Source organism: Panthera pardus, unplaced genomic scaffold, assembly GCF_024362965.1.
Source record: "Panthera pardus isolate Hobbes unplaced genomic scaffold, ASM2436296v1 HiC_scaffold_7, whole genome shotgun sequence".
NCBI lineage: Eukaryota > Metazoa > Chordata > Mammalia > Carnivora > Felidae > Panthera > Panthera pardus.
Window position 1 is genome coordinate 39,421,902 of NW_026527002.1, and position 15,397 is coordinate 39,437,298.

At 35.6% G+C, this 15,397-nt stretch overlaps 1 protein-coding gene across 4 annotated transcripts in view; it reads right to left on the reverse strand.

The window, feature by feature from the left end:
* Positions 1–15,397, reverse strand: part of TRIQK (triple QxxK/R motif containing) — a 285,666-nt gene that overhangs the window by 240,290 nt on the left and 29,979 nt on the right. For all 4 annotated transcript variants that reach the window (XR_002081102.2, XR_008420075.1, XM_053896582.1 and 1 more), the window contains exon 4: positions 252–333. Coding sequence is in view for 2 of the 4 variants with exons in the window: in XM_053896582.1 (XP_053752557.1) it covers positions 252–333 (82 nt within the window). In the remaining 2 variants the exon portion in view is untranslated. The remainder of the gene's footprint in view (positions 1–251; positions 334–15,397) is intronic.

Consider the following 15,397-nt stretch of genomic DNA (forward strand, 5'->3'; position numbering starts at 1 on the left):
GTACTTTTGCTTTTATTAAATTAATAAAAATTATAAGAGCTTAGAAAAATCACAAGTACACAAAGTGTATTTCTTCATTGGTAAGCAGGACTGCACTTATTTTTCACTCTTTAAAAACTATATGGTCCTTCATTATTCATATTCTGTGTATCATATGTATTAGGGAAAAGTTATTTTCTTAATATCACACATAATTGATTTTTTCTTTATCTTAATTCACAGGAATGTATCAAAGGGAATTCAGTGCTTACCAATTTGCTTTCTGTACTGATCAACAGGAAGTTTTACAGTGGAGGCATCTTTTCTACCCATCTTTGATCTCCAAAATGCCTGCTGCAAAGAAAGAAGATAATTATGATGAAGTCCTAAAAAATCAAAAGGACTATCTACAAACTTCAGGAATAATTTATTCCATAAAACTCAGTTTTAAAGCAATGGGTAAAAATGTCTTTGACTTATTCCCTTTAGATATCAATAAAGAACACAAAAATCTTCCAAATAAATTATCGAGGATACAATTGCTGGTAATTAAATTTCCCAATTATTTGTTCTCGGTAACATTCATTTTTATCAAGTACTATCAATACTCAATTAAACCAAACTATTAGAGAGTATTATCTGTAAATGTGAAAGTCATGTACTGTTCATTCAGATAGGTGGGGGTTGTAGGCATGCTATTGGCAGAATGTTTCTTTCCAATTATCTACCATGTTACAAAATAAAAACTAATATTTGAATCTCAGACACTTTACATTTTGTTTTAAAAAGCATGACACAGTTAACAAAAGTGCCTAAATTTGAGTTCTAGATTTACTAATATTCTTATGCTTACTACATTATATGCACTGTTTTATTTAATCCACAACACAACATTCAAACCTTATTATTTTTATTGGATTTAAATATGTGGCAGATATATGTAGAATTTAAGAAACAAAACAGATGAGCAAAGAGGGGGTGACAAGAAAGAGAGGCTTTTAACTATAGAGAACAAAGCGATGGTTACTAGAAGGCGGGTGAGTGGGAGGATGGGCAGAATAGGTGATTGCGATTAAAGAGTGCACTTGTGATGAGCACCGGGTGTTGTATCAAAGTGCCAAAATCACTAACATGCAGATCTGAAACTAATATTACCCTGCGAACTAGATTTAAATGAAAACTTTAAAAAATATGTATGTGGCACAGATTACAACCTACTCACAAAAATCCAAATTCTCCTTTGTCTTCCTGGCACAGAGTTAAACTATATTTCCTAGCCTCACTTCAAATATATAATTGAGTAATTGCCAACAGAATATGAATGGAAGTACTATGTGTCACTCCCAAACCCGAAGATTAAAAATCTCCTTTGTCGACAGCTGCATTATCTTTCCCCTTCCAATTGGCTGGACTGTAAATTATCCCCCAATAAACCTTAAGGGTACATATTAAGAACATAGTACCTTGGTCAGCCTGTGGTAGAAGAGGATACTCTCTCTGACTTGTTTACCATCATAATACTCTACTGAAAGAGGAATGAAATTCTATTGTGATGGAGAATTTATATATGTTGGTGAAGTCTATTTATTACAGACTTAATTGTTCCCTGAATGATGCCTGGAAATTGCTCCTCGCTGTTTCTAATAAGGAACTACAAAATAAAGATGCGGTCAGACAAGAACTGGTCAATTCATAAGCAAAAATATAAAATGATAACGAGCTTGGTAATTTGGGGAATAACAATGTTGAAAATGCCAACTTCTTCTAAAAGCCAAATAGCAAGAAATAAAAGTGAGAAGGGCTTTGAAGAATAAAGGCCCATTAAGACTTCTCAGTTAGGGGCACCTGTGTGGCTCAGTCGGTTGAGCTTCCGACATCGGCTCAGGTCATGATCTCGCAGTTTGTGGGTTCGAGCCCCACGTTGGGCTCTGTGCTGACAGCTCAGAGCCTGGAGCCTGCTTCGGATTCTGTGTCTCCTTCTCTCTCTGCCCCTCCCCCACTTGTGCTCTGTCTCTCTCTGTCTCTCAAAAATAAATAAATGTAAAAAAAAAAAAAAAAAAAAAAGACTTCTCAGTCAAAAAACAAGACAGAAAGAGAGAGAGAGAGCCGATTGGGATGTTCCCCTCTCACCTGAACCTATTGTTTCAGATCACAGAGGCAGCCCGTATTTGGGTAGAAACAGAGAAGTGCAGGGGTTCTGTAACATAGAAAATAAGCAGATGTCTGGAAAAGAAATTGCAGTGTCACATGGAATTAACTAGAAATGGTAAGAAGGTTACTAAAATCTGAGGGAATTACATTTACAACGAAACCAACTTTGTCTAAAAAAGGTATGTGAATGAAAATCAATTCTTGGACTTCTAAACTTAAACCAACAGATTGCAGCCCCCAAGGAAGGCAAATTCTAGATTTGTAACATCCTCCTCATATGTGACCTGGAAGGAGAACCATCCAGAAGGGAGAGCCATAGAAAAAATGGGCAAGGGAACTTCTCTAAAAGGACCATAATTAGGATCCAAGCAAGAAATTTCTGTCGGCACAATGGACCTTCTCAGTGGCCTCATGCACCCTTGTGTACAGCAGGTTTCATGGTCATGCTGGGTCAGTGATTGCTGTGTTTCTCACCCTTCCCTTCCCTTTCTAAATGGGAGTGACTATAGGAGATATGAAGCAGTTATCCTCTGCTTTGCCATTAGGAAAATTTCATAGTCAGTAAACTTCAAGGAACCACCTTCCAACCTAAGAGGGAGAACTGTGCACTGGCTTGATCCTTGACTCTGTGCGGATACAGTAAGTGGGAAACTTTAAGATCAACCTACTAAAGAGGCAGGAAAGAGGATGTGCATGGCTATTTCACGACCAGAAAGGTGGACTATAGGAAAGATTGCTGGCTGCTTACTAAAATATATGTATACCTTTGTTTTTGCTTTGTTTTTGTTTTTGATTTTTCCCCTGAGCTCACTTGACAATTTTCCTTTTGCTGCTAGCTATGGGCATGTGACTGAGTTTCAGCCAACAAAAAATATAGATAAATTAGAGTTTTCTACTCCGAGAACTAACCTATAAAAATTTTCCATGTGTTCTCATTCATCTGGCTGAAATGGAGACGGCCCCCAGGATGCTACTGAAAATAATCTGATGAAGATGACAGAGCCTATGACATCCTGGATCCTGAATGACTGCATGAAGGAAAGCTACTCAAGTAACTTATTTTCTTCTTTCACACTGCTGTGACAACAGGAATCACTGCAGCATTTGAGCCTCTATACATTTTATATTTGTTTGTTACAGTAGGTAGTATCATCCTAACTAAAACAAGTATGTATAGATGTCTTCACATAAATTATTAAACTGTAATTTTCCTAAAGAGCATTATTACGGTTCTCAAATGCCAAATGCCTTTGAAATCTTTTCATATCAAACTGTATTGTTTATTTATATTTATGGTCACACTGAACAATCGTAACAGTGGTCCATAACACAGTAAAAGGCATCCCCAAATTAATAATTACCACTTATGTGTAAAAACATAAATTCAGTTAAAAAATACTTTTCTATCCATAATAATCTTCATATTTAATATTATGGTAATATTTGGGAATGTGCAAGGTAAGACAAAAAGTCAAATAAATAAAATCTTCACTTCTCATACACCATGTGGTTTAACTTTAAAATTTCAGAACTAAAACCAAGACATCACCTAATCCTATATTCTCACTTGTGATTATTCAGAACTTTAATACAAGCATCATAAAAAATATCAATAGATATATTATAATTTATTCATATAGCAACCATTTGCATAGTATTTTGCATTTATTAATTGCAAGGAGGAGTCAAGTTATTTTAATCTTGATTATGTGGGGCTAGAAAAATATCACTCCATTTTAGGAGAGAAGTTAGTTTAAATAAATACATACATGAAGCATTATTACCCCTTCAATTTAGTTTTGTCTGTTGCCTTCATGGAATAGCTGAAATTTTAAAAAGCAAATTACTAAGCCTAGCTACCCAAATGGTCACTCACTATGCTTCCCTTAATTCCTTCCTGGTCATTTAAACCAACATCCTAACAGAGATAACACTTTAGAGGCCAGTATTTTATTCATTCCTTACCTGTAGTAAATAAAAAAAGTAAGGGATCCATAAAAAAAATCTACCCACCAAAGTAAATTAGATTTTACTTTTTTTAAATTGTACTTTAAATAAACAAAGCGATACCAAAATATTTTTGGTGATACCCTATATTTTTATAAAGGCTTATACTCTGTGAATAGATACATTTTACATTTATATAACCTATGAATATAAAAACTTTAAAAGAATTTCAACCTAAGAGATACAATAGAGAGGAGCTAGTTTGATTTTTGTTCCTAATTTTTGTTCCTAATTATTTTAGTGACTGATAATCCTTAACCAAAATTTCAAAAATTAAACCTTTATTCTTTGAAATTATTCCATTCTTTATGTATTCTATTCTATTCTTCAAGCAAAATAAAATTTTACCAAATGTTGAAACAAACAAAAAAGGCCTAGAGAACACACACACGCACAAATGCCCTACATTTATTAGCTGTGACAAACACAAGAAGGTAGAAAAATATTTTCTTTTCTAATAAACACATTGAGGCTATTCTAAATGATGTAAAGAGATACCCATTCATGTGTATGGTGCAAACTGTCAATGCCTCAGACATCTAGAACCTCTAAAACGTTCTGACTTTTCTTTGTTCTTCAAAGCCTTGCAGCAATCATCATTCATTTCTATTGCTTTGATGGTTAGATAGCAAACTCCCAAGAAATCCAGGGAGACATGAGCACACAGAGCTGCAATTTCTAATAAGACAGCTATTTGCATACAAGATCAGCCACAATTTAAAATGTGTTGTGATAGATGCGGAAAGGGAATAACAGATTTATATTAGCATGTACAATACCGAGATTGTTTTCACAATTTAATTCCTTGGAGATTACATCTCATCACCTTCTTTTATAAAGAACACCACATTCCCTGAGGAACTAACTTGCTCTGAGACCCAGCTAAACTAAAATATGGATTAATAAGATAATATTTATTATTTATGAATTTTGCTGTAGGAATGATTTCAGATTAAATCATCAGAGAAGTTTTTAACATTCTTGAAACTTGATAACACATACTTAAGGAAGAAAAATGCTAATTTTATTTAATACCTAAATTGCATATTAAAATATTTCATAATTAATTTGTATTTAATTAAAACTTTACACTCTTCAGGACTTCTCAGATTAAAGAGAGTGTTTTTGTTTTTCATATCCTTTCTTAACCTGAATTTTACACAGCAATTTGCCACACGTATTTTTAAGTACAATATGTGACCTTTAAAAACAAACAAAGGTAGTGCAATATTCTATCGCATTCCAACAAAGTTATTTTATTGTTCATTTATACCTTTTTTATGAAATCCAGAAAGAACAAGTAAAGAAATAAGGAACCTGAAACCTTCACATATGTCTCTGCTTCCAGAAAGAGCATTCATTCCAGACTGTGACATTTAAATACAGATCAAAACACAGATTATTAAAAAAATTCAACCCATGACCACAGAAAAAATAATAATCTCAGTTTTTAAGGCTAAAAGACCCTTACTTAAAAAAAAAATCTTACTTAAGTATGACACTATAAAGAGTCATAAAAGATGTTTAGTTATGGCTGAGTCAGAATTGGGAACCAATCATGAAAATACAATCTTATGCCAGATGTTGGGATGAACAAAGTAGTAAATAAAGAATGCATTTGTCCCTCATCTGGTGCATTCACTATTTCCAGAGTGATGTTTTAAAAATTCAAAGCTGATTACATAAGTAACATATAAGTTATCCAAATAATAACCCATTTCCCATATAAAGCAAAAACATTTAAAAATCATCAATAACCCAAGTTGTCATGTGTTCCTTACCCATGTTCTGGTGCACTATCAAACTCAGCTTTTAGTTCCATGATTTTGACAAGCTCATTCACATTTTCATGAATTTACCCATGCTCTGAAATGTACTTTAAATGTTACTTCCATATTCCCCCACTTGTGGAATCTATGTTTTATTATTTCAAGCAAGGGCACGTAATTCAGATCTCTAGAGAGAATTATCCACGCTTAAAGACATGAAAAAAAAATAGGTCATTTGGGAGACTATCAAAATGTGACACAGCATCCAAGCAGACAATGTATACTTTGACCTACTGTAATACTGAGATAATTTATTATAAGCAGGAATAAATTCCTACTATGTAAAACTAAAGAACTAATCAGTGGTCTTCCTAATGTTTTCAGAGATCCAAGTGACCACATCTTCCCTTTGCCAAATTAATTTCCTTTATAGCTGCAGAAAGAATATGTCAAAACTTGAACTGTGCAAAGGTGATTTCTAAAATCCTGATCACCTGCCAACACTGACATAAAAATTTGTAAGTAAGTGTAAGATAGTTGGCAGTGTAACCCCAAAAGTCTTATTCCAGGAAAGGAATCTTAGTCATTGGGACCCACCCTTCAGCCATATGATGGAACTAAAATGAATACAGTATAAATAATACTGCTGGAACAGTTGCATATCCTTGTAAGGAAACAAAACAAAAATTGGACCCCTATCTCATATCACATACACAAATAAATTGAGGATAGATTACAGACCTAAACAAAAGAGCTAAAGCAATAAAGCTACTAGGGGGGAAAAAAGAGATTATTATTACAACCTTGGACAAGGGAATATTTCTTAGAACACAATATATGGGGCACCTGGGTGGCTCAGTCGGTTAAGCATCCGACTCTTGATTTCAGCTCAGGTCATGATCTCATGGATTGTGAGTTTGAGCCCCACGTGAGGCTCTGTGCTGACAGTATGGAGCCTGCTTGGGATTCTCCCTCTCCCTCTGTCTCCCCCACTTGTGCTTGCAACCTCTCTCTCTCTGAAAAATAAACTTGCAAAAAAATTTTAAAAAAGAACACAAACAGAATAGATCATAAAGGCAAAAAAGAAAAAAAAAAAAAAAAGAGGATGTAAACTAGCTTTTGCTCATCAAAAGATACCAGGAAAAAATAAATGTGAATTATAGATACTCAGAAAATCTATATCTGAAAACAGACCTTGCTTCCAGAATGTGTAAAGAACTATTCAGTAATATATGTCATACAACACAATACAAAAATGGGCAAAAGACTTGAACAGAAACTTCACCAAAGAAGATATATGGATGACAAATAAGCACATGAAAAGCTCTCAACACCATCAGTGATCAGCAAAATGCAAATTAAAATATTACGATACCCACTTTACTATACAAAATATTGGGAGGCTGTGGAGCCACCAAAATTCTTGTACACTGCTGATGGGAGTGCAAATTGACAACCACTTTGGAAAATGGGCAATTTCTTACAAAGTTAACTACCAGCAATTCCATTCCTAGGTGTTTACCTAAGAGAGATAAATACATACGCCCACAAAAAAGCTTTGTACAAGGATGTTCATAGTATTTTTACTCATATAGCCAAAAACTGGAAATAGCCACCATGTTGATCAACAGATAAACTGATAAACTGTGGCTTATTCATGCAGAGAAAGAAAGAAAGAAAGAAAGAAAGAAAGAAAGAAAGAAAGAAAGAAAGAAAGAAAGAACTATTTACATAGTAATACATATTACTCGGTCAAAAAAAATACTGGTAAGACGCAACAATGGAGATAAATCTCAAAATTACTATGCTGAGTGAAAGAAGCAATGGCTCCTTTAGACCTAAATTAAAGGAGTATTCATCAGTTTTACACACCCTGGTAACATCATTTAACAATGATGACCCCTGCTTCTTCCCTGAAACACTCATTGAAACACTTACTTCTCATGGGCTAAGGAATATGTAAGAGGTGAGAAAGTAGACATAGAAAGTATAGACAAATCTACTATAAAATAAGGAAAAATGGGGCACCTGAGTGGCTCGGTTGGTTGAGTCTCAGCCTTCGGCTCAGGTCATGATTTCACAGTTCGTGAGTTAGAGCCCTGCATCAGGTTTGTGCTGACAGCTTGGGGCCTGGAGCCTGCTTCAGATTCGGTGTCTCCTTCTCTCTCTGCCCCTCCCCCCACCCCTCTCTCTCTCAAAAATAAAAATAAACATTAAAAAAATTTACAAAAAAATAAAATAAGGGAAAGGAAGGGGATACATAGGACACTATGCAGAGAGGAAGGGAGAGGATAAGGAAGATTTATATATATACATATATCATATATATCATATATATGTATATATATGATATATATGTGTATATATATCATATATATATATATCATATATATATGATATATATGATATATATATACACACACTTTGTTTTGTTTTACTCTTGAGGGCTTGCTTGTTTGTTTCTGAATGCAGAGGGAAATTTGAGTCAGTCTAAATAATAAGTAGAAGGAGCCAGTGGAGGGAGGTGGTGAAGAGACAGGAAAAAAAATAAAAAATGATTGTGCTTTTCAAGTAGGCAGGATGGGATAGGACTCAGTGCACACTTGAACTGATAATCACAGCAAACGACCTGTTTCATGTTAACAGGAAAGAGGGAAGGGGGCCAGGTGAGAATACCTCTTGTGAAGTTTGGCAGAGTCTGAATTAGAGGAAGCTCCACCGGGCAGCTCCACGTTCACACTATGAAGTAAGAGGTACACTGTCTCCTAGGAGTGAAATGGAAGGTAGGGACTTTGGAGATTTGAGAGCACAGAGGCTGGAATTGATGCTGGGGAAAAACAGAAAGGGCTGTCCAGGGAAAACAGAATTAATGAGAAACATTAAGAGACTGAATTAATTTGGTAACCATGAATCCTTGGTCGCATTAAACTACGTGATTGAAAATAGCATGTTTTTTTGCTGAGTGCTCAGCTGCTCGCTGCTGGTTTGGGGAAGGGATAGACAGCTGGATGAAGCAAAGTTTAGGTTTTTCCAGAGAGGCATGACAGAAGGGCAGTGGGGCAGAAAAGTCTAGGATACTATAAAAAGTGGGTAAAGTGATGTGCCATGGTGTCTAAAGCTAGAGAAGGAAGTGAAGACAGCAGGGGGATGTAGAGTTAAGCAGAAAGCGGACCGATTTTTGGACTTAAAAGATTTGGACGAGGTCAAATAATCAAAGTTTTGAGAATAAAAGAGCTTGAGTTTCTTTGACTAGAGAACTAAAGTTTATTAATAGACAGTATGAGGTGATTGGTGTTATTACTGAAATGAAGCAGGTTATGATCCAGGCTGACTAAAGTAATAGGAAAACCATATGGCAGACAAGTTAAGGAAATGAGAGGCCAGGATAGTACATTACACATGTGGATAGTGAAGGCACCCGGGATGGTGGAAGGATTTGGGCTAAGGTGGAAAGACCCTAAGTCAGGATGACAGAGGAGTGACCTGGGTGGCCACAGTTAACAGGAATAAAGAGACGTCAAGGGTAGGTACTACAGTCAAAGGGAATGAACTACAGAGGAGTTGGTTTTTTTGTTTCATTTATCTTGTTTATTTTTATATACGTGGAAAAGTAAATGAACTAGAAGTGGCAATAAGAAAATAAAAAGATAACCACCAGACTTTTGATCCCCAGGTGTGTGGAGAGTTAAAGAAAGAAGAGTCTCCACTTAAGAAGGCTTTGGGGAAATGGTATCAGGTTTCAATTAACGTCAAGAGGTAAAAGTAATAATTGATGTAGTGCTTGAAGATGGACAGGGTTCAAGGATATAAAGTATAACAGAGAGAAGGAAGAGAATAACGAGAGATTGGTCCATTAAAAATAATAAAAATAAGCCTCAGAATAATACGGTCATAAGTATTCAGGGGAGACAAACGGCCAATGTGTCCTCTTGGACAGCAAATAAAGGTAACAGGAATGTGTAATGTCTTGAAGAAGGTTATCTCTAAACTGCATTGAGTACTCAGGCCTCTCAGGAGTGAGCTGTGGCCTGGGTAAAATGAAGAAATCCCAGTCCCTCTGGCTGGAATTGAGCATCTCAGAAGAAAGACTCGGGTCTCTAGAGTCTAGTAGGCATACCAGCTCACCAGGAGCAAGCAAAGGCTGTAGGTCAGCATTTGTCAAAATGTTGTCCATCCATCACCAACATCAAAGTTGTCTGGGATGCTCATTAAAATGCAGATTCCTGAGCCCCATCATAGTCTTACTGAATGAAAATCTCAAAGTCTCAGGTCCATGAATCTCCAGGTTTTTTGTGTGTTTATTTGTTTTTGCTCTTGGTTTTTTTGTTTTTTTGTTTTTTGTTGTTGTTTTTTTTTTTTTTTTTTTTTTTGGCCATTAATGTTTTGAGAATCACTACTTTTATTTTTTATGAGCTCACAGGTAATTCTGTTGACTGGCATTTGAGAAATGCTGCTGGAAGTCGATAGAAGGCCTCAGCAGGGACTGTGAGATCTCTCAGCCTCTTTGGTGGAGGCTGAATAAGGCAGTATGACTAAACTGTGGAAGTGTTTACAAATCCAAATCGGCTGAAACTTCAGACTTCTAAATTCAAAAAGAAACCATAAAAGGGTTTTGTGCAGTGAGGTAACCAAATCAGACACTTTTTAATATGATTAGACAGACTGGAAGGTTTGAAGATAATTAATAAGCTTAAAAAAAAATCTAGTTACATTCCAAAGGCAATCTAATAAGAGAGCAACACAGCGAGCAGAAAGGAAGAGACGTTTGGGGGTTGACTTTTCAGAATTTGGGAACAGCACAAAGGGGGTACAAGGCAGAGGACAAGCTGAAGAAAACTGTGCTTTTAAACTTTAGTGATGATTAAAATACAAAGTCCCAAGCCTCATTCTTCAGAGATACCTAGTCAGTACTGTTGGGGAGGGACCAAGGAAGCTGCATTTTTAACAAGTACCAACTTCTGCCAAAGTTTTCAATCTTAGGATCATACTTGGCAAAATACTGGCTTAGAGACATGGTATGTCACTAACAGAAATAGGTAATACAAGGAGGTAATAGGGAGAAATAGACATGGGGTAGGTGGTGAGGGTAGGGGAGTGTTATAAATACACATTATAAAATGTTTGTAATTGCTATAAGAAAACAATGCTCCTGTTTTTCCTGAAACCTCATTGAATTGGTTGATCTAAACATAATTGTATCACAAATTCCCTGGTCTCCATCAAAAAATATCCACAAATATTTTACTTACTTTTATTTTAATGTCTTCTTAATGCACAGATTGTTGTGGCATCTGGACACATGACATACTTCAAAACAACACATTAAATTTATACTGCCCAGAATAGACAAAAAGCTGTCTTGTATGTACCATCAACAATGCTCATCACTGGGGGAGGGGGTGCTACAGTAGCTGGGTCCCATGGAATTATTATTTATTTTAGTTCTGAATTTTGCACGAGTATTAGAGGAATGAACACTTCAAATCAGAGGAGAGAATTTCTATCAAGTAAGTGACCATGTTCCTAAGTAGAAAAATGATCATTACTATTTACAGGGTTTAAATTCAACAAAATGGGAAATGCACTTCAGTCAATTTCTTGTATTACATTTGTAAAAGGAGATGGGTTAGTTAAACAAGGACTGGCCAATAAGGTAACTTTTAATAGTCAACATGGGAATGCAAGCTGGTGCAGCCACTCTAGAAAACAGTATGGAGGTTCCTCAAAAAACTAAAAATAGAATTACCCTACGCCCCAGCAATTTCACTACTAGACATTTATCCACGGGATACAGGTGTGCTGTTTCGAAGGGACACATGCACCCCCATGTTTATAGCAGCACTATCAACAATAGCCAAAGTATGGAAAGAGCCCAAATGTCCACTGATGGATGAATGGATAAAGAAGATGTGGTGTATATATATATATATATATATAATGTAGTATTCCTTGGCAATGAAGAAGAATGAAATCTTGCCATTTGCATCTACATGGATGGAACTAGAGGGTATTATGCTAAGTGAAATTAGTCAGTCAGAGAAAGACAAAAATCATATGACTTCACTCATATGAGGACTTTGAGAAACAAAACAGATGAACATAAGGGAAGGGAAACAAAAATAATATAAAAACAGGGAGGGGGACAAAACAGAAGAGACTCATAAATATGGAGAACAAACTGAGGGTTACTGGAGGGGTTGTGGGAGGGGACATGGGCTAAATGGGTAAGGGGCACTAAGGAATCTACTCCTGAAATCATTGTTGCAATATATGATAACTAATTTGGATGTGAATTTTAAAAAATAAAAAAATTAAATTAAAAAAATTTTTAAAAATAGTCAACAAAAAGTCATTAGTGACATAAAGTACACTATCTTCCAAATAAAGGTTTTTTTTATGTCAACTGTACTTTCAAAAAGTTTCTAAGGTTATAATAAACATGGTATCAAATAAGCAAAACTGCAGACCCTGTTTTTACTATTACAAAGTGCTGATACAAGGAGGCACACATCCAACCATATTAGAAAAGCAAAGACATCTACAATTTTAGTATAAAACCAGTAGGCAGGAGCGCCTGGGTGTCTCAATCTGTTAAGCATCAGACTCTGGATTTCAGCTCAGGTCATGATGTCACAGTCTTGAGACTGAGCCCCAAGTTGGGCTCTGGGCTCTGAGCATGGACTCTAAGATATTCTCTCTCTCTCTCTCTCTCTCTCTCTCTCTCTCTCTCTCTCACACACACACACACACACACACACACACACACACACACACACAGCCCTTCCCCCACTCTCTCTCCAAAAACAAAACAAGACAAAAAAAAAAACCCAAAAAACAGTAAGGCAGGCAACTCATACTACTTAACGATAAAAGCTTAATGAGTCAAGAGGAAAGAGAAGAAACAAGTATATGTCTGGCTTCAGGGATTCTGAGGTAGAGAAAAGGCACTTTCATGTCTACCTTGACCACTAACCAATACACTTTCAGACTTTTTTCTGACGAGACAACATGTAATTGAAAATAGGATTATAGATCTAAAGGTCACGAGATTTGATATTTTCAATACTTACAATCCCTTTAAACTGGGTTATTTTTAGAGAATTATATGAAACCCAAGATTTTCTCAATTATTATATGGATAAAAAATTTTTTATTCTTTCCAGTGGGTACCAAACATTGGTGGCCAAAGGAAGAAGGAAAACAATAAGCCTTAGTTGCAAACATCTCAGACAGCATCTAGTCTTCTCTCTGTAATTCCTAAGTAAACAGAGATATATATATATATATATATATATATATATATATATATATATATATATATATATATATGTGTGTGTGTATACACACACACACACACACACACACACACACACACACACATATATATATATGTTTTACCATAATTTCTCAATACAAACTCCCTTTTCTTGGTTTTCAAGTAATATTAGTGAATTCTTATGATTCAGAGCTTTCAATCAGTTACCCAAGACAAGGTTTACAGGCAAAAAGTACATTTTTTTTTAATATTTAGCCCAAATGTTTAAACACATTTGACTGGGAACTTCCAAATAATGTATCTGTGCTCAGCATGGATGAAATGTTCTGATACACTGTAAATCTATCAAAATCACAAAAACCAAGTTTGGCTTATTCAAAGCTAAAGTTATAATGTTTCTTAGTTTATATGTATTTTACATTGAAGCAAACATGAACCAAGTTCTCCAACTATGGTAGTTTTAGGACCACATAGTAACAATTTTGGGAAGTCTACTGAAAAGCTTTTTGAGTCTCTACCTGTGCCTTGTCAGTTTCTTAGAGAGGACTTGAATATGTAATGTTTCCAATGTTACTTGACCCACTTTTCAAATTTTGCATGTTATTTTGTAAAGCCTCCATTTCATGTTAAGTTTGGTGGAATACAGGGATTATTGGAAAGCTGATTTAGAAGGATTATAAGGAAAGTGAATAAGCATCTGGTTAATGAATAAAAGATGTGAAGAACTGGCTAAAACATATACTTATCAGCTCCCCAGCTTCATATATGAAAGGAATATTCTGCCAACAGAGACCTAGAATAGGATGACTATATAATTTTACCATCCAAGCCAGAACATTTTGAAAGTGAAAGGGAACGCTTTGTCACCAGACAAGTATAAACCAGGACTGTCCTGGGCCAACTTTTGCCCCAGTATACTCTTGTCCCAACTATAAAGTACACAGGTACAATTCACAAGACACTGAACCTCGACTAGTTTTGTCATTCATAAGGTGTTGCAATAGAAGGAAGGAATGGCAAATCATCTTATGGAATACTTACATTTCACGAAACAAATTATTATTTTAGACAATACTTGCAGATAGGGCAATACCACAATATCAGATTGTGCTCTGGGACAAACTGTCCTTATTTATGAAATCTCTCTGCTACATGTAGAACTACTGAATACTTGGTCTTGAAACTAAGCTGTTGGTTTCCAAGCTAGTGCTGTCCAATTCTCCCTTTCCTCTCTTAATTTCTTCTTGACCATCTTCATATGCACCCTTCCCCAGTCTGTCTCACGTGCTCTCCTTGGGTACCTCAATCCTGTGAATATATGGATCAGGGACCTATTTCCTTAGCTCTGGATTCTTCAATCACACGTACAGCATCATTCTAACTGGACATGACCAATCTGAACTTCTCTTTTCTCCCAATGACTGCCTTGTTTTACCCAGGTCCTGTCCCCATTTATTTTCTGGCAAAACTTACAAGAATATCACAGAAGTGATACTGTTTTCCTCTCATTATATGTTTTCCTCAACTGGTGGTGTTAACTTTCATCACTTGATTAAGGCAATAATCCACTGACTTCTCCAATGTGAATTTAGTTTTTTCCTCTTTGTAAATAGTGTTTGGTTAGGGGGGTACTTTGAACTGTATAAATATCCTGTTCATCCTCAAATTTTCAACTACTAGTTTAGCATTTATTGATGTTTTGTGCTGAATTACTTATACAGTTGTCAAATGATAATTTTCTAATTTCATCATTCCTTATACTTTAACTAGTATTCTATGGTATAAAAAAGTGGTTTTTTTTCTCATTTATTTATTCATTTTTGTGTTTATAGCAGTATAGACTCATATTACTGTTTTATTCAATTGGTTAAAATTCATTTCTATCATATGTTTATTTTGATGCTCAAATTGTCCTGGATTTGGCCAGTGGAAGATCCTTTAAGTGACTTATATCTTTTTGACATATTGCCATCATTTTTTAAACACTTGCTATTTTCTGGCACAATAAAATATTCAAGGTTCATCTTATACTTTCGCTGATCCTGCCCTGGAATCTGCCATTTCTGCCATGAGCTCAGTTACCTTTCAGTGAGGAATAGTTCTTAGAAATCAAGATCAGGGGACAAGATATGTTCACTGCTAAGGGGGTGATGCTGTTTCCAAGCTTGTTGGTGCACGGAGCTAGCGAACATATGTATTGGCATGAAGTCAGTGC